The 19,146-nt window shown below is 44.2% G+C and overlaps 1 protein-coding gene across 1 annotated transcript in view; it reads right to left on the bottom strand.

Moving 5' to 3' along the window:
• LOC144753800 (galactosylgalactosylxylosylprotein 3-beta-glucuronosyltransferase 1-like) overlaps positions 1–19,146 on the bottom strand; it is a 467,694-nt gene that overhangs the window by 246,007 nt on the left and 202,541 nt on the right. Inside the window, exon 3 of the mRNA XM_078641372.1 lies at positions 8,916–9,209. Within this exon, the coding sequence (XP_078497498.1) occupies positions 8,916–9,209 (294 nt within the window). The remainder of the gene's footprint in view (positions 1–8,915; positions 9,210–19,146) is intronic.

Here is a 19,146-nt window from a genome sequence, read left to right as displayed (position 1 = left end):
TCTGGTCCAGTACATAGACGACCTCCTTGTGGCGTCAGACACAGAAGAAGCTTGCAGGGAAGACTCCATTGCTTTGTTAAATCACCTAGCTGCCAATGGGCATAAGGTATCCCCGGGAAAATTGCAGTACTGCCTGACAGAAGTGCAGTACTTGGGACACAGAATTGAGAAAGGCAAACGAAAAGTGTCACCAGATAGGATAGAGGCGATCATGAAAATGAATGCGCCTCAGACCCAGAGAGAGGTCAGGATGTTCCTAGGGATGGTGGGCTATTGCCGACAGTGGATCGTGAACTTTTCACTGAAAGCAAAACCTTTGCAAAAACTGACGCACAAGGAGGTGAGTGATCCGGTACCATGGGACAAAGACTGTTTGATGGCATTCTTACAGCTGAGAGAGGACCTGTGTCGTGCTCCGGCATTGGGAATGCCTGATTACAATAAACAATTCTTTCTTTACTGTTGTGAGAGAGAAGGTTGTGCGTTGTCTGTGTTGGTCCAAATCCATGGGAATGCCCGTAGACCAGTTGCTTATTTCTCAGCTACTTTAGACCCAGTAGCCGCAGCGTTGCCCGGATGTCTCAAATCCGTTGCTGCAACGGGTGTCAGCATTGAGAGATGTGAAAATATCGTCATGGGGCACCCGTTAGAGGTGTGCGTGCCACATTCTGTTGAACTGTTGATGACCAGGACCAAAACACAGCATCTGACCAATAGCAGGCTCACGCGCTATGAGCAAGTTATTCTTGCTGCAGAGAACGTGACCCTCAAGAGATGCTCTGTTTTGAACCCTGCTACCTTAATGCCACTTCCAAATGATATTGATGATGATGATGAATATACAGACCATGACTGTCTCGATGTGACTGAACTATGCACCAAACCCAGACCCGACATCGTAGATGAGCCACTGACCGACCCAGACGAAGTTTTCTTTGTCGATGGCTCATGTGTAAGAGACGAAGTTGGGCAGTTGAGAGCAGCTTATGCTGTTTGTACAATTGAAGGAGTTGTGGAAGCAGGGTGCCTGGAAGGAGTAAACTCCGCTCAGGTAGCCGAGATTATTGCCCTAACACGTGCTTGCTTAGCAGGCAATCAAATTCGAGTCACCATCTACACCGACAGCCAATACGGGTTTGGGGTAGTTCATGATTACGGGCAGTTATGGTCTCAAAGAGGGTTCATGACTTCTTCAGGCTCTCCCATTCGCAATGGAGAGTTTGTGCGCTTGTTGTTAGAAGCATTGCAATGTCCAGCAAGTATCGCAGTTGTAAAGTGCATCGCACATACCAAAAATGAGGACTTTGTTTCGAAAGGCAATAGATATGCTGATGAAGTTGCGCGGTATTGCGCAGAACAAGGTTACTCTTTCACAGAGGTGGATGTGGGTGGAATAAATGTAAGAACTGAATTAGCCATGATACTGGAAACTGTTGATACTTGGGATGAACTGTCAACCATGCAAGAAAATGCTCCTGATTCAGAAAAGGAAACATGGGTAAAGGCAGGATGTGTAATGGGTGAGACTCATTTTTGGGTCTCAGCAGACGGCAGAGCAGTGTTGCCCAATGAGATGGTGAGTCCAATGGCTAGACTCATACATGGTCCCGTACACTTAGGGAGAGATGCTATGCTGAGAGTGTTTAGACAGACTTGGTACAATCCTAAGTTTAGAATAGCAGCAGAAGCAGTGTGCCAGCGTTGTGTGACCTGCCAGCAGCTGAATGTAGGGAAAAGAACACCAGTTGCACTAAGTCACATAGGAAGGTCTGGAGGTCCATTCAATAGAATGCAGATAGATTTCATTGAAATGCCAAGATGCAACCGCCTCCGCTATGTCCTGGTGGTTGTTTGTGTGTTCTCCAGATGGGTTGAGGCATACCCTACACGTAGGTGCGACACCCTCACAGTGGCTAAGTTACTGCTTAGAGAACTTATCCCTCGTTTCGGGGTGCCGGCCTTTTTGGAATCAGATAGGGGAACACATTTTAACAGCGAGCTTGTGAAGATGATTTGTGTTGCACTGAATATAGACCAAAAGCTCCATTGCAGTTACCGACCAGAAGCCTCAGGAATTGTGGAACAAATTAATGGCACGATCAAGTCCAGAATAGCGAAAGTTTGCTCCTCAACGACCCTGAGTTGGCCTGATGCCCTGCCATTGGTACTCATGAGCCTTCGTAGTACCCCAGACAGAAGAACAGGGTTGTCACCACATGAGGTGTTAATGGGGAGAGCAATGAGACTGCCATCTATTCCAGCTACTGCACTGTTAAATATCACAGATGATATGATCCTGGACTATTGTAAGGGGCTGTCTGATGCCATGCGTTCTGTGTCCCTTCAGGTGCAGGCTGCAGAGGTTCCAGCGTGCCAGGGCCCTTGCCATGACCTGTATCCTGGGGACTGGGTCCTGGTGAAGAAACATGTGAGAAGAAGCTGCTTGGATATTCGTTGGCGTGGGCCCTACCAGGTCATCCTGATCACAAGTACAGCTGTAAAGGTGGGAGGCCTGCCCAACTGGATACACGCGTCGCATACGAAAAGGGTTCCAGCACCTCTGGAAACAGCTCCTCTCTCGGATGGACGTCCAGCTGAGGACCAAGAAGCCATAGAGGGGGCTAGCCAAGCTGTAGAGGTGCCAGTGGAAGCAGGGAACGAGTCTGACCAAGCTGAGGACGGTCAGTACAACAGCGAAACAGAAGACGCTACAGAAGGAGAAGACAGCTGGGAGTACGAGTCTGACCCTGACAGGTCTGAAAGAGAGCGAGAACAGACCAGAAGGAGAAGGAGTAGAAGGGCACGTGGAGAAGCAAATTGGCCGCAAAGAAGAAGTTCTAGCCTGAGGTCAACTCCAGAAGCAACCCTTCCTCCGATATCAGAAGACTCAGACCCAGAGGAAGGTGCTCAGGGCGCTGAGGCACCGAACCGAAGGAGGTCAAGAAGAGTGCGTGTGCCTAACAGAAGATACTCCACACCTGAGTGGACATATCTGGCGACAAATGTCTGTGAAACCGGAGACAGGGAGGATCCGAGCGGTGGTGGTGTCCAGTTCTGAGCCCATTATCACCGTGGAAATACAACTGTTGGTACCCGGTGTCGAACAAGAAGGATCACTAACATTCGTGCTCCCCAGACCTCCCCGCCTCAGCAAGTTAAAACACATGTTTCTTACAGAATTGAAATTCCCCGACTTTGGTACCACGATAACAGCACATGAAGAGCATACTCTTCGCATGGAAATATTGAACTATGCTATTGAAGCTGCAACCACAAATCTAATAGTCGATTGTTAAAGGACTTTGTAAATAAAGCAAGCAGAAGAAAAGAAGATTACCTAGCGCCCAGGAAGCAGAGAATTTTAGGGAACCCCTTGAGTGGATGGAGAAGGGCTAGGGTTGTCTTTTTGAACTGTGAAAGGACTTTTTGCGAAAAAGGCTGTCAGCCTCCAGCTGTGTGGATTCTAAAGACAAAAAAGGATTGAAAGAGACTGTAAAGGAACGAGAGGAAAAGAACTTTTTTTGCAAAGAGAAAGGGAAAAGCTAGATTGTCTGACGAAATGGAGGCCGGCACCCCGAACCGCAGAGCTAAATGCATAATAGGTACACTAATAGTAGGAGTGATAATATTAATAGCTTTAGTGGTAACAATTTCTTATGTAAAGGGACATGAGGAAGAGGTAAAGGTAACTGATGCGAATTCTGTAGTAACACTTACACCCACTGTTGCAGGTGAGAAAAGGGAAAACACTCAAGAGAAAGCGTTATTGGCTGCAGAAGCCCGCAGGTTACATGTAGACGAGTCCCAAGGAGACTTTAGGTCAAATGCTTATGCTAAACTTTTGTATGAATACGTGGATGCCATGGAGGTTAAGGATTGCTACGTCTGCATGCAGTTGCCTGCGTCTGTAGATGAAGGAATTCGATATCATCACCTCCCTCTGACATATGGCATTACATGTAGCTTATTGCTTAGTATATTTTATGAGAGAGATAGTTTTGAATACTATTTCTCCAATTATGATTCTGTGTTGCCAGAAGTCCCGAATTATAAGCAGATGAATAAATGGGATTACTGGAAGAGTGAAGACAGATTGGCCAAGTTCTTCATTCCTTGGATTACCTTAGATACTTCACATGCCCGTAGAAATAATCTGACATGCAAGGTGTCAGAAGTCGAGAAAAAGTTCATAGGGCAGGTGGATGATCGTTACAGGAGACAAAAGATTTTGAAAAAATCAGGACAAGGGAAATTAGATTGGACCGAGGAAGAGAAGTCACACAAGAGAAAGGGTAGTAGTGGTCCAATAGCTTTAGATAAAGCGCAGAAAGGAAAGTTATGTCTTCACCGAGCCAAAACGTATTATGAAAATGTATACGTGGGTGAAGTTGACTGTGAACATGCTTTTAATTTAGAGTACTACACTAAGGATTTCCTGAAGGGAATGCAAGTGATTCCAAATGTGTATTTTGTATGTGGAAGAAATGCTTACGTGAGACTACCTGACAACTGGTATGGATCATGTTACTTGGCAATTGTCTTCCCCAAAATATATCATGCACAAGACTTATTGATCATTGAGGGCCAGACATCATCGAGGGGAAGGAGGGATTTAGGCGATGCAGAAATGGTTGGAGATGTCTTTGGAGCTATGTTCCCTCTTTTGGGAATAATCCTTAATGATGTTAAAATTAGACGACTGGCAACAGTTGTCGACAGGTTGTCTGCCAGCACTGCTCAGTCCTTAATGCTGGTAGAAGGAGAGATGCAATCGATAAGGGCTATGGTTCTTCAAAATCGGCTTGCATTAGATGTCTTATTAGCAAAAGAGGGCGGAGTCTGTAAGGCTTTGAAGGTTCAGGAATGTTGCACTTACATTCCAGACCTTTCAAAACCCCTTGAGAAAGTTATTAAGAACATAACTAATATACACAAAGAGATCGAAGACTTGAGTAGAGAAAATGTCTGGGAAAAGGTGGGCCACGGAATGAGTACAGTTGGAGGGTGGTTTTCCACCTTAGGCAAAAGCTTTATTTGGTATATCCTAAAGCCTATCATCATAATATTGATCTGTGGGATAATATTGTGGGGATTGGTGAGGGTATTCAAATGGTACAGAGCAAGAAGGTCAGAAAGGGCCCAAAGAGAACAGTTGCAGAGATTGGCTGCCATACAAGATAATCAGTACAGGAGCCTGAGAGCTCTGGAAGCGCAGAGAATGCCAGCAATAACTGCAGTTTAAATGTTAGTGATGACCCCGAGAGGTCATCAAAGGGGGGAACTGAGAGAGCGCAAACTGATATAAATATATGAGTACATCACACTTACCTATAGAGAGCATAGTTCATGAAGAGAAATGCCATGAGTGCTAATAGTATTTGAAATTATATTCTAAATGTATAGCTAATATAGAGATTTAAGTAGAAGTGGAATTAATACAGAAATGTGTGACATTATATGATTTTATTAGACGTGATTATTTTGAATCTATGTCGTGTAGCTGTTAACATATAAGATGGTCTGTGGTAAAACGCAGAACGTGGTAGGCCTCAGGGCCAGAGCTGGAGCTAAAAGGGAAGGTGTTTCTTTTCACGACACAGATTGTTTAACGTTTTTGGTCATTGCATTAATGGGCCATGATTTAGAGTAATGTTTTCCAAATAATAGAATAAGAGTTTTAACATGCTTTAATTAAATGAAGAAATAGAATGCTATAATCATAATGTGAAATATTGTAGGCCTGAAATGTTTTAGCATTGATTTACACGTACATGTCTGGGCTGAGAAATGTTGCAAGCCTTTTTTTAGAAGTCTATGAGAGTTGGGTTCTTGGCGGCAGATATCTGTCTGCAACAGGAAAGGGGGGATCCAATTATAAGTGAATGAATAGAGGCCTGTTCAGTAGACGGCCCAGACATGGAGGAGGGTTCTGGAATGTTTAAGGGGTATCAGCGGGCCGGAGAAGAGACTGAGAAGCAAGGTCAACTCTAACGTCTGAGGCCCAATACAAAGCATCATGGAAAAAGCCTGAAGTTGCACCACGTGAGAGGCGTTTCGCAAGGGGCGTCTCAAATGTTGTTGACTGTTTTGTATTAGGGACAGCACCCCTGGGTGGAGTTAGAGCAGAGACCTGAGGACCCTTTAGAGAGCGGATGGGTAGGCAGTGAGGGGTCATGACTGGAGAACTTTAGGTTTTCACCAAGAGACTTAGAGTGGGTGACTTCCCTTGGGGGTCATTCATTGCTGACACCTTTGTTAGGTTGGGATTTGGTTAAGTAGGGATACCATCTAGAACAGGGTAGGGACGCCTAACCTGTGTTTGTTTTCCTCCAACCTAAATGAAGGAGAGATATGCGTCTATGCTGATAGCTTTGCTATTTTTAGAACTTGTGTTAGTGACTTCTGTTGCTCGTCTGAGGGCTTTTCGAGAGCACATGTATGTAATTGGACCTGTGTATCTCGTGAATCTCATTCTGAGATGCTTGTATTTGCAGCTCATTATATCTTTACAATAAACTTTTGAAACCTAGAAGTTGTCCGTGATCTTTGAGAGTAGAGTCCTTTCTTGGGTGAACTAATTTGCAGATAGGTGTACTGTTTCCTTCCAAGACAGGCAATAAAGGTTCAGTCGACCAGAACGAGGTTTGGATCAATAGATATAAGGTATCGATCAAAATCTCGCCCTTTCATCACTATGGATGGAGCAGTACATGAGGGAAATTTGGGCCTTTTCAACGTCAGTCGTGGGCATGTTCTCCACTGAGGCTGTAATGCAGCCTGCGCGGAGAACATGCAAAGTGTGCTTGAATGAATTGGGCATTATGTAAGTGCGCATGAATGTTTGGCTGGCCCAACAGTGCCGACGAAACATTCATGCTCACTTGCATTATGCTCACCACTCCTCCCGTTGCTCTGAGAGCAGATCAGATCTGCCCTGCCCCACCCGCCAAGACGCTGCAGCAGGAACAAATAAAATGGTATTATTATTGTTATTATCATTTTGTATTTTCTTTCTTTTCGCTGCAAAAAGCAGTGGGGCAATGCTCCTCTGCCTTAGGTGAGGAGTCGCCATTGGTTAGGTTTGTCAGGAGACCGTGGGGTATTTACCACCATTAACCCAGAGTGAGATATTTACCACATGTGGTAAATACCTTCTATTCCGAGTTTTCATGAGGTAAAAGGGGAATAACATATGGAATCGCTGTGTAATAGACTGAATTCTGCATGTTTCTCTGGGCCTGTCCGAAGTTTTCAGGAAAACCTGTGAGGCTGTGATAATTACCACGCAACTTGTGATTCTGATACAGAGTTTAGCCCTTGAGGGTCTAAGATGGGTGGATTTATGAGCCAGAGGTAGACAGGACGGCAGATGAGTTTGTAAGTTAAACACAGCTGATCGGAATCATTAATGCCCTAAACCTAATGACACTCCTAGCAAGCAACAAAAGTTTCTTGATAAAGTGTTTAACCAGAAAGCTGCATAAAAAAAGGGGTGATTAATTGTGAGATACATGTGAAGATCCATTGATTCTAAATATTTCTAAGATAAAAGTTTCTCTATAACGTCTTTAACACCATATCCGCATAATTGAAATGGGTGATCAATTTTCAGATACATGTGAAGATCTATTGATTCAAAATACTTCTAATGGGTTGATCCCGTGAAGTCAATAAAAAGATCTGTAAAATCTTCAACAAAAGAATTTGAAAAGGGCTACCCCCAAAAACTGGTTCCCTCTCTTTAACCATAAATCACAAACATCAAAATGCAGTCAATCTTTCGTAGTAGTGAGCTCTTTAAAAGATAGTTTTAGTTCAAAGATCTTGAACTATGAAGGTGCGATATAGTTTCTGAATAGAATACTCTCCATTGTATTATGTTTTGTGATCTTTATGATTATTTATGGCGCACATTTATTGTCGCCCTTCTTAAAGGTATGAATTTTGCCGACATGCTGGCTTTGACCTATTTACAAATGTTGTCCACAGAATGTATTTGTTTTTATATTGTTGTTTTTTTAAGGGAGCTTTTAGGAAAATACTGTCTATCTATACTAATATCTATGAACATTTCATCAGTTTTTCAGGCATGCTGCATGTGCAATTTCATAGCCTGTACTGACTGAAGCAAAGTTTTACATGTTGATGATTGTTTCGCTTTTCAAGCCCCCGCACTTTATGATGTAGGAATTTCGTATTTTGATTACTTGTATGGTGTGTTCTTTTAAATATGTTTTTGTTTTTATAGAAAACTTTGATTTCCAAAATAAAAAATAAGATGATGATGATGGCGTTGATAATTAATAAGAGGTAAGACTTAATAGAATAATAGCTCGGCTGGCAGAATATGGAGAAACCTTAAAATGGGCAGGGGCTCAATGAGTTTGTAAAGTCTGAGGCTAAGTTTTCTATTTTACCCCTTGTAATTAAGGACACTAAATCCCATTTCAGCTTCGCAGCATTTACTTTAACAAAGCATTGTAATCTCAACCTTTAGGTAAATTGGTTCAATTGTCTAAAACTTTAATTATGACTTCCAAAAAGCATTGTGTTGTTGTAATGGCCCAGGATTGAATCACAGAGTCCCTGATCCATGGAGTCAACTTGTGACCTTAAAATTGCTGCTTAATCGAGGGCTCAAAATCTTAATGCCCAGAGTTACTGTTTGTTTAACACTACGGTGTTAAGTACAAGCTCACTCCAAAGTCAAGGTTTCTGTGAAAGCAAAAATATGTTTCTTATCGTAGCTCGAATTACTATAGAGGGATGGGGAACCGAAATGCTTCATTTTTCAAAAGCTGAGGCTTTGAACTAACGTCTTATTTTCAGTACATGCTGCTGTTACTCAGAATATGGAAAACATTTGTAAATGTATTTGAAATTACACAGCCAGGTGACAATTGTTACACTCTTACCTTGGTACAGTTGTCAGCTTTTGGTTCCAGGTCGTCTAAAGTAGCGAGATCCTGTAGTATGCTAGATTCCTGGAAGCCAGGTCTGATTCCCAAGTGGAAGCAAGCGTTTTGCTTTTCTAGGATCAGGTTGAGATTGATAGCAAACCCCGCCATGTCAATTGCAAACGGCCTCTCTGGGGCAAACCTTACTTTCCAGCCTGTCACTTTTCCGGAAGCATTCACATGGACCGACTGATAGGATAAACCACCTGTGAGGCCCACAGGCCACACAGAGACCTTCTTAGTGTATCTCATCTGAAAGAAGATACAATCAGAGTCAGTGCATACAGTAAACATTCAATTAATTAGTTGTTCAGTACTACTGTGACTGCCACTAAAGCTTTTCCTGTAGTATTTCTAGCTCCCAATGGGGAGACGACCATTACAACGCGGTCTTTACACCGCTCTACCATTACGACGCGGTCATCACAACACAAGTCGTTACAACGACTTGCGCTGGATGGCGCTATATACTAAGGAATAGTATGATTTACTATTCCAACACCTTCCCTAATGTTACGTGAGCTGGAGATGGAATAGTAAATCATACTATTCCTAAATCCAGCGCCACTAGCGCAAGTCGTTGTTACGACTTGCGTTGTGATGCCTGCGTTGTAATGGTAGCATGGTGTAAAGACCGCGTTGTAATGACATACATCCCTCCCAATGTCCTAGAGGTCCCATATGATTTGTGCACCCTGAATATGGACACCCGAATATTGATAGGACACAATATAGACGCCAAAATATCGAAAATGAAATATCAACAATTAAATATTGTAGATTGTCTACACCTAACTACACACACACACATACGCACGCGCACACACACACACACAAACACACACCTGTCGTGAACAAGGTTGTAAGCTACAACAGAAACGTGTCCACAAAAACAGCATTTATGGTGAAAATGAACTTAAACTGGCTTCTTGGCATAATCTATGAGTAAGATGTTAACAACGAATTGCAGTGCAATTGCAGCTCTAGAAGTGCTACAGACACCACAAGATAAGTCAGGCACCATGTGCAGAAATAATGATATCAGACCTACTACCCAATTGGAGTTGCATTATAATGGGCTCCATTTGGACAGACGTCCTTATGCTCAGCACCATCCAGCATAGAGGAACTTCTAATGTGTCTGATTTAGTTATAAGAGGCAAACAAACTTGGTCCAATACGTTAAGATAGGAGTGACCTTTATAAAGTTACATGTACATGTATATTCTCCATAGTTGTGGTTAAACTGACCAAGAGCATTCAACAGAATGACCAAGGAGCATTTTTTACATCCATCTTTGGTCCCCACATCATAGCACTGTTAAGATAATTCAAAAGTACTTGTACGTAATTGCCCCAACTAATGGAACAACCTTCAAATGCCAATGTTCCCTGTAGATTCTCTTGCCAAACACTATGGTCTAAGTCATTCACTTTTAAGTGCCTTATTTTTTAATAGCATGCTAAAACATAAAGGATTGTTCGGAGTCCCATCACTGTTTGGCCAAACAAGTAGGCAATCTTCGCATCAAACAAAGCTCAACTGTGTATCCTCCCTGAATAGGAATACAATAGTGACTGAAGTTTAAAACAAAAGTTATATCATCGATATACATGTTGCAAAACATTTGGGAGGTAGTTTCCACCTTTGTTGAATTTGTGTGATGGATTAAATCTAAAGGCCTGATTTAGAGTTTAGGTGTATTACTGTTGTCCCACTGCCACGGTAGTCCCAAGTGCTCTGTCAAACTGATTGCCATCTGCCCATCATATTTAGATGTTAAAGGAATAGACAGTGTCCCGTCGCTGTGGTGATCTTCTCTGAGGGCTACCAGTACTCTGTTGCAAGATTGCGCCAAGCCCAATTTAGCTGTTTTTGTTGTACTGGCGGTGTCCTGGCAGAGGAGTACTGATGGAGTGATGCCATGGTGGTATGGAGACAGGTAAGTACTTCTTATTTTCATCTCAATACACATATATGCTGTGCCAACTCGAGCTTGGAGGTTTCCTATCCACAATATGGCATTCCCGCCATCCAGATTATGATGTGCCTCGATGAAAAGGTAGACAAACAAAATCCGGGATGTCGGATAAAGGACCTAGCTATAGGAGATAGACTTCTACTCTGCAGAAGAGCTTTGGTGAGGCTCGAAACATGTTGACATATACTGGGGACTCCTAACTCATTATGGTTCAGTTTTTCTTCCCAGTATTTCACCCCTGTTTTTAGATATTATTATTATTATTATTATATTATTATTTAAGAACTTGTAAAGCGCGAACTGTCACCATTGCAGGCATCCTGGCGCTAACAGAATCCAAACCCAGATAGAAACAGAGGCAGCCGAGTGTACACCGGGGAGAGCGGCTAGCCAGGAAAAAGCCAGGTTTTTACCTTTTTCCTAAACTGCAGAAGTTCATTAGTGGCCCTAATCTCGATGGGGAGAGTGTTCCAGAGTCTGGCGGCAGTCACCTGAAAGGATCTACCACCAGCTCTGACTTTCTTAAATCTGGGAATGACTACCAGTTTAGCATCCGATGAGCGAAGATGTCTGGAAGGAGTGTACCAGACAAACTTGGACCTTAGAGGAGCTGGACCGCAACCGTGAAGAGCCCTGAACACTATACAGAGGGCTTTAAATTGGATCCTCTGTCTAAGAGGAAGCCAATGTAGTTTTGCCAGGGCAGATGGTCCATGGGATCTTCTAGGCAGCCCAACGCCAATTTAGCCGCCGCAGATTGGACCCTTTGGAGTCTGTCCAGTAGATACTCAGGGGACCCGAGCAGGAGGGCATTACAATAATCCAACCTGCTCAGGATGGTACATCTAACCACCTGGGCGCGAGCATGGGAGGGTAAAAGGGGCAGAACCTTCCTAAGAGAGCGAAGGATGGCAAAGCAGCGGGCTGATGTTTTCTGCCCATGGTTCAGCATGACTCCTAGGTTGCGGACAGAGTCCGCAGGCCGGTCGGTGGAGCCGGATTCCGAGGGCCAGAAATTGTTGGGAAACGGTCGGGGGATTCTTGTTCCAGCGCTGTAAAGCACTTCAGTTTTCCCGGCATTAAACTGAAGCGAGTTTGCCTTTAACCAGCTTGCCGTATTCCTTAGGCAGTTATGTAAAACCTCCACAGAGATGGACTCCTCTCCTTCCAAGGAGAAGATCATCTGCGTGTCATCGGCATAGTTAACAATTCGAATGCCGAAACCTTTAATAAGCGAGATTAGTGGCCTCAGGTAAACATTAAAAAGAATAGGGCTGATGGCAGAGCCCTGAGGCACACCATGCAGGACCGGGGAGAAGGGTGATTGAAAAGGAGGCATTGAAACCGCCTGCTGCCTGTCCTGCAGAAAAGAATGGAACCACCTCAATGCCGAGTCTCTCACCCCTGCCTCAAACAACCGCCTCAGCAAGATCTTATGGTTAACTGTGTCAAAGGCGGCAGACATATCGAGCAGGATCAAAAAAGATGCCTGATTTCTGTCTGCACGCCTCTGAAGTTCATCCATGGCGGTGATGAGGGCTGTTTCGGTCCCATGGGCCGGCCGAAAGCCGAATTGATCCTCGTCAAGTAGGAGAGATTGCTCCAAGTGGGTGGAAAGAGTGTTGCTAACCACCCGCTCAACTTTCTTGGCGGGGAAAGGCAGCAGCGAAATGGGTCGATAGTTTTTTGAACACTCAGGGTCCAAAGAAGGTTTTTTTAGCAGGGGGGAGACTAACGCCCGTTTCCAGTGAGCAGGGACGGTGCCAGTCACCAGGGATTGATTGCAGATGAGATGGAGTGAGGGAAAAAGCTCATCCGCAAATTCCTTCCAGATTTTAGGGGGGAGCGGGTCCAAAAGAGAACCGGAAACAATCCCTCTCGCTATATTAGAACATTTTTCAAAAGTGAGCGGCGGGAACCTGAGCAAAGATCTTCCCAGAGCCAGAGCCGAATTGGGTACCAGGTTGACCGGTGGAACAGGAACAGATTTCGGGGGGGGATTCACTGTCAAGGGGGATGTCCACTAGGAGCTAGAATAAAGGCACTACACCCACTAGTTAGGTATTTTTAATTCACTTCTCCCACTTCTCCCACTCCACATCACTACACTACAGTACACATCGTTCTCACTAAAGTGCTCCTACGTAACTCCGCAAGTCGCAGCATGCCTCAATCCGAAGTAGATTGAGATGGCCCCTATGATGAAGCATGTCACTAAGGGGAAACCCTGGTGAGTGAGGGGACTCAAGAAAGAAATTCTGCTTTCCTGTCTGCAGACTTCACCATTCATATTGAGCAGAAGTCTATCTCCTATAGCTAGGTCCTTTATCTGACATGCCGGATTTTGTTTGTCTACTATTGTACTAGTGTGGTAAATAAATAATTAATTACCGGTACTATTTTTCTATGCATTAACTGAAACAGATAGCTCAATAAATAAGAGGCAGGATCCGTGATATCTGAGTCAGAATGGGCTTTAATCAGTTGGCTCGATCCAATGGACCATCGGGTTCCATCACCTGTAAAGGTTCAGGAATGGACAGAAACAAGGAAAAGGGGAATGGCAGCTGTAGCATCTCATTAACATCATACAGTATATATAGTAAAACAGTACAATTGTATTGAATACAGTAGGCGTAACAAGTGACAAACGAAAGATAAGAACATATGGGCGTAAAAAGAAGGCGTGCACAGGGCGTGCACGGAGACATGTGATGTAAACGTCACAGAAGTGTCATAAATGGGTGGATACATGGAGGGGGCTACCTGGGCAGCTGGAACCTTTAACCTACTGGTGCGCGTAAACGGGCCATGACGTGTAACTGGGGAGAGCTGGGGGCTCTGACTTCTGGCACTAGAAGGGAAGACTAAAGTCTGGGATGTCAGAACGACATGTACCTATAGCATATCTGATATCTCGTGTTTGGAGAACATGTTGATAGAATCTAAAAGTCATCAGGGTAAAGGCTACTTGTCACTAAGGCTAGTGCATGCAGATATTTCTTACTGTATTGCGTGTGCTAGGAATCTTCTATGGATATTAATTCAGTAATTCTCTTGCATGGAGACAGAAAGACTAGACTATAGCTGAAGATGTTTATGCGGTTCGTTAGCTAGGAATGTGAAGCCGGGGAGCGGAACTGATAACTAGAGGCATAACATATTCTTGGCAGACAGGCAGGCAGGCCGGGCCGGGCACCGCGCTGCTTGGCAGAAAGTAAGTGAAGGGTCAGGGATGCGGGAGGGGCTGTATCGCTCCTCGGAGTGGTTTCAGGAGACTTGAGACTCGAATCTGGTGTCCAGGCCCTGTGAGGCCTAGAAACGGGGACAACTCGATGAATTAACGTGCATAATGTAAAATGTTGGCAACATAGGCCTAATACTTGTTGCTTTCACGAGGACTGGATAACTGGCATACTAACGTTGGACACAACTGTAATTGCGTCTTTATTCGGACAAGGGGGTAAATATGCATATCGATCATGCACATATAACATATAATGGGGAACACGTAGGGACACATGACAGGGCAAAATTCAATTTTCCTCATTCCCTCCTTGTTCCCTACGTTTCCTTCAGGAAACATCAATATTCATGATACCATCTATCTGTTCATAGAGCATCATTTGCTCGTCTCGAATCTTCTTGGAATGGGACTTAGGACTTGGAATACAAGAGGTAGCGCACAAGCCGCAAATCGCAGGGCCACATTGTAAACATAGGCAACAACTGAATATGATCATTACTATTATTCCTAGGAATGACAGTACTTTCCATCCCCAGGCAGATATTATATTCCAGAGCCAACCGGACCATGTCCAGGTGCCTGGATTCTGGTGTAACTGATGGGCTATTTTATGAAGTCTTGTTATAGCTGAATATACAGACGGTGCGTTATTAGGAATGAAAACGCAACAACTAGATCCGATGACTCTACAAGCTCCGCCCCTATCGGCCAGTATGACGTCAAGAACAAGGCGGTTCTGAAGAACAACAAATCTCATAGCAGATTGCTCTTCGGTTAAGTTACCTAGAGCGGAAGTAGTCTCATTCACTACTGCTTCAAGGGTTCTGGTTAACCTACGTATTAACTTACTATTCTGGATAGGTCCTATGAAGAAAAAGAAACCTTTATTGAAGTCTGTATGCTGTTCTAAGGCAGTTTCAGTCTGATCGACAATTGGGAACTCGATCTCCCTTCTATGTCTGACGTGTACTAGATGAGTATTTCTGTGATAATCAGATGGGGCTAGAAAAACTGGTGGCAGTAGGAAGGCAATGTAACATGTTCCATCCCAATCTAGGGGCAGACGTACATATGCGGTCTGACCACATACAAAATATGAATGACGTGAGGCTTTGAAAGTAGACTTCCCACTGTCACTATACTTGACCACAGTATTACAATCACTGTGTCCTAGATGTACTGAACCATTTTTTCTGACACATAACTCGCCTTTCACTGGTAGGACTGTAATAGCAGGCAAGTCTGGAGTAGTCTCGGACTGAACATTCAAAACCATGAAATTCGAGGAGAAATTACCTAAATCATATACTTCATTTTCTAGATCTAACCCTGTCCTATGGGAAAGACCTTCCTGGTCTGGAAAACATGTTCTATTCAAAAGAGACTTATCGTCTGAGGATGATGTTATCGTAAACCATGCTCCACACGAACCATTGTGTGAAAACGGATAGGGAAAAAGTGGCAGAACTCCCTTCGGTGTCTGGAAAGGGGGAAGTCGACCACATACCCAACAATTAGTGGCATTGCTGGTCTGGTGTGAATAGTGTAACATTCGAATAAAAGTATTGTTGCGCATTGCAAGTCGATAGGACAACTCGTGAGGGGGTAGTTCACTAAAAGTGTGCTCTACTGTATCATTAGAGGAAAGATGTACATGCGAACCAAGAGGAGGAAAAAATACATGTAAAACATAACTTATGCATGTGATCGTAAGACTCATAAATAACATAAATAATAACGTAATCACACATCTACTGCGCAGATTTTTACAGTAACGTATTTTCTTGGAGTTTTGTCTAACTCTCTCACTATGGGGGTCTATCTCATACATGTCAGGAACCTGTCTAACCGCTTCACCCGAGAGGGACTTAAACAATTAAACTGTCTGACTTGCTAGACCGTAGTTTGTTTTTATACTCCTGCTGCGGAGTTTTCTCTAACAGGGGGAGTTTAGAGTCAGTATCGGGGCAGTCCTTGAAAAAAGTCTTTGGACGGAGTCCATGAAAATGCTTAATGTGACTGGAGTGGAGCCACCCCTTCCGGCCCTCCAATTTCACTGCTGTCCTTGTGGTCATCAGAACGAGTTTCGGCTCTTTCCAGCGGGGCTCCAGCGGGCTTGAACGATCAAAGTTCCTCACGAGTACGAGGTCGCCTGGAACGACCTCGTGTGGTTTCACTTGGGTGTTGTCTGGAAAGGCAGCCGCGACCTGTGAACGACAAGAGAGTAGTGCAGACATCAAGGAAGCTAGGTAATCTGTCAGCATATTACTGTCAACATCAGTTATTTTACGTGGCATAGGTGTACCCCACATGTTCGGGGGACGACCGAAAACAACCTCGAAAGGTGACAGACCTGATCGGGAGTGAGCGACCATTCTCATATAAAAAAAGGCGACTGGCAGGGCTACCATCCAATCTACGCCTTTCTCGGCACAAACTTTTGCAATGCGGATTTTCAGAGTTTGATTGTGTCTCTCGACGAGGCCAGCTGCCTCGGGATGTCGTACACAGTGGAACTTCCACTGGTACCCTAACAGAAGTGATACTTGTTTCATGAGTTCGGATGAGAATGGCTGGCCGTTGTCTGAATACACGACCCTGGGCAAACCATAGCGGGGGAAATACTCACGAACCAACTGCCTGGCAGTGGTCGCGGCAGTGTAATCTGGGACTGGATATGCTTCTGTCCATCTGGACAAAGCGCATACAACTACGAGGACATACTTGAAACCTCGACATCGATCCATCTGAATATAATCCATCTGGAGGACTTCAAAAGGGTGGTCAGGAGGATGGAATCCACCTTGTTCCACCGGAACACCTTTACCTGGATTGAACTGACAACAGATCATGCAGGTACGCACTTTCTGCTTGGCTGCTGCTCGTAAATGCTTGTTAAACCAAAGGTTCTGGATGCTGTCTAACATAGCTTTTTCTCCTAAATGTGCTGGACTATGTGCTGTATTAATAATGACTTGAACCATAGAGTCGGGGAGAAACCATGTGGCTTTTCCCTTCGTCAACCATCCCTGATCTGTCTGGACCCCTCCTTGTTCAGACCATTTCTTGATTTCGTCTGGGGTAGCATGTGTCTGTATATCTTGGACGTCTTGTGTAGGGTCCTTAACTGTCATACAAGTCGTCTGGACTGGAACGTCTGTCTTTGTCGTGTTAACTGGAATGTCTGGAGTCTGAGCTGTAAGCTTGGCTGTTCGATCTGCTAGATCGTTACCTTGGGAAATGGTGTCAGTGGCTCTCGTATGTGCTTTGCACTTCATAATGGCAATGGCTTTCGGTAAATGTATTGCTTCTAACAGAGCTTGAATGAGGGGGCCATGCTAAATCTTGGCTCCATGAGAGGTCATGAAACCTCTTTCTTGCCAGAGGACTCCAAAGTCGTGAACGACTCCGAATGCATAACGTGAATCTGTATATATGTTTACTTTCAGGTTCTTGGCTCGTATGCAGGCTTGGGTCAGAGCGATGAGCTCTGCTGCTTGAGCAGACAAGGTGTCAATACGATGTGTTTCTATAACTTCAGTTTCAGTAGTCACTGCATACGCAGCTACTAACTCTCCTGTACTTGTTCTCATACATGAACCATCCACGTAAAGTGTCAGGTCTGGATCAGGTAATGCAATGTCCGTCAAGTCTTGTCTTGGCTTTGTCATAGTGTTAATGACTTCCACACAATCATGTGTGGCAGGGTTTGATGTAATCGAGGGTAACAGTGTAGCAGGATTTAAAATGTTGCAGCGTTTAATTTCTATGTGTGGCTGAAACAGTGTCAGTTCATATCCTGTCAAACGTGCAATTGTCAAGTGCTGAGTCTGTGTTCGGTTTAAAAGAACTTCCACAGAGTGTGGAACTTGTACTGTCAGGGAGTGTCCTAACACTATGGAATCACTTTGTCTGATAGCTAGAGCTGTGGCTGCAACTGACTTGAGGCACGCAGGCAAAGCCTGGGCTACTGGATCTAATGTGCTAGAAAAATAAGCACAAGGCTTGTGTTGTCCTGCTTGATCTTGCGTGAGAACAGATAATGCTGTACCATCACGTTCAGTAACAAAAAGTGTAAAAGGCTTACTGTAGTTCGGTGTCGCTAGCACCGGTGCATTACATAAAGCTTTCTTTAACTCATTGAAAACAAGTGTATGTTCCTGGGTCCAAGGGAGGACAGTCGATGTGGCTGCCTCCTGTGTTGTCAACTGTATCAGTGGTTTAGCTAGATATGCATACTGGGGAATCCATTGTCTGCAGTAAGAAGTGAGGCCGATAAAAGCTCGTACCTCCTTCTGTGTCTTGGGCTGTGGAAGATGTGCTATTAACTGGATACGGTCAGGTGTCAACTGTCTACCCCTCTTGGACAGTAAGTGTCCAAGGTATACCACTTGCTGGACACAGAATTGCAGTTTCGAAGGGGACACCTTGTGCCCCATCTCTGCCAGGAAATACAAGACTGTCAGTGATGCACATTCGCCGTCACGTTCTGTACGGGCAGTGATCAATAAGTCATCGACATACTGGAGCAGGGCAGTGTCAGTTGGCATGTGAATACTGTCTAGTTGTCTTTTAAGTGCTTGACTGTAAATACTAGGACTTTCTGTGAAACCTTGAGGAGCTCGTGTGAATTTATAGCTTCTTCCATTTAAACAGAATCCGAAAAGAAACTGGCTGTCTGGATGAATAGGGACACTAAAAAATGCGTTCTTGAGATCAATTACAGTAAAGAACGTAGCTTCAGAATCAATGGCAGTCAATAGGGATGAGATATCTGGAACCACAGGATACTGGGGAATGATACATTTGTTAAGTTCTCGGAGGTCAATCACTAATCGATAAACTGGAGGTGCATTTGGATCAGTACGTTTAAGAATCGGAATGATAGGAGAATTACATACATTGGAGTCAGTTTCTACAACTACTCCTTGAGCAATGAGCTCGTCAATAATTTTCGATA

Source organism: Lissotriton helveticus, chromosome 5_1 (assembly GCF_964261635.1).
Source record: "Lissotriton helveticus chromosome 5_1, aLisHel1.1, whole genome shotgun sequence".
Classification (NCBI taxonomy): Eukaryota; Metazoa; Chordata; class Amphibia; order Caudata; family Salamandridae; genus Lissotriton; species Lissotriton helveticus.
Note: the sequence above shows the minus strand (reverse complement) of the source record. Positions and strands in the feature narration are given on the sequence as shown.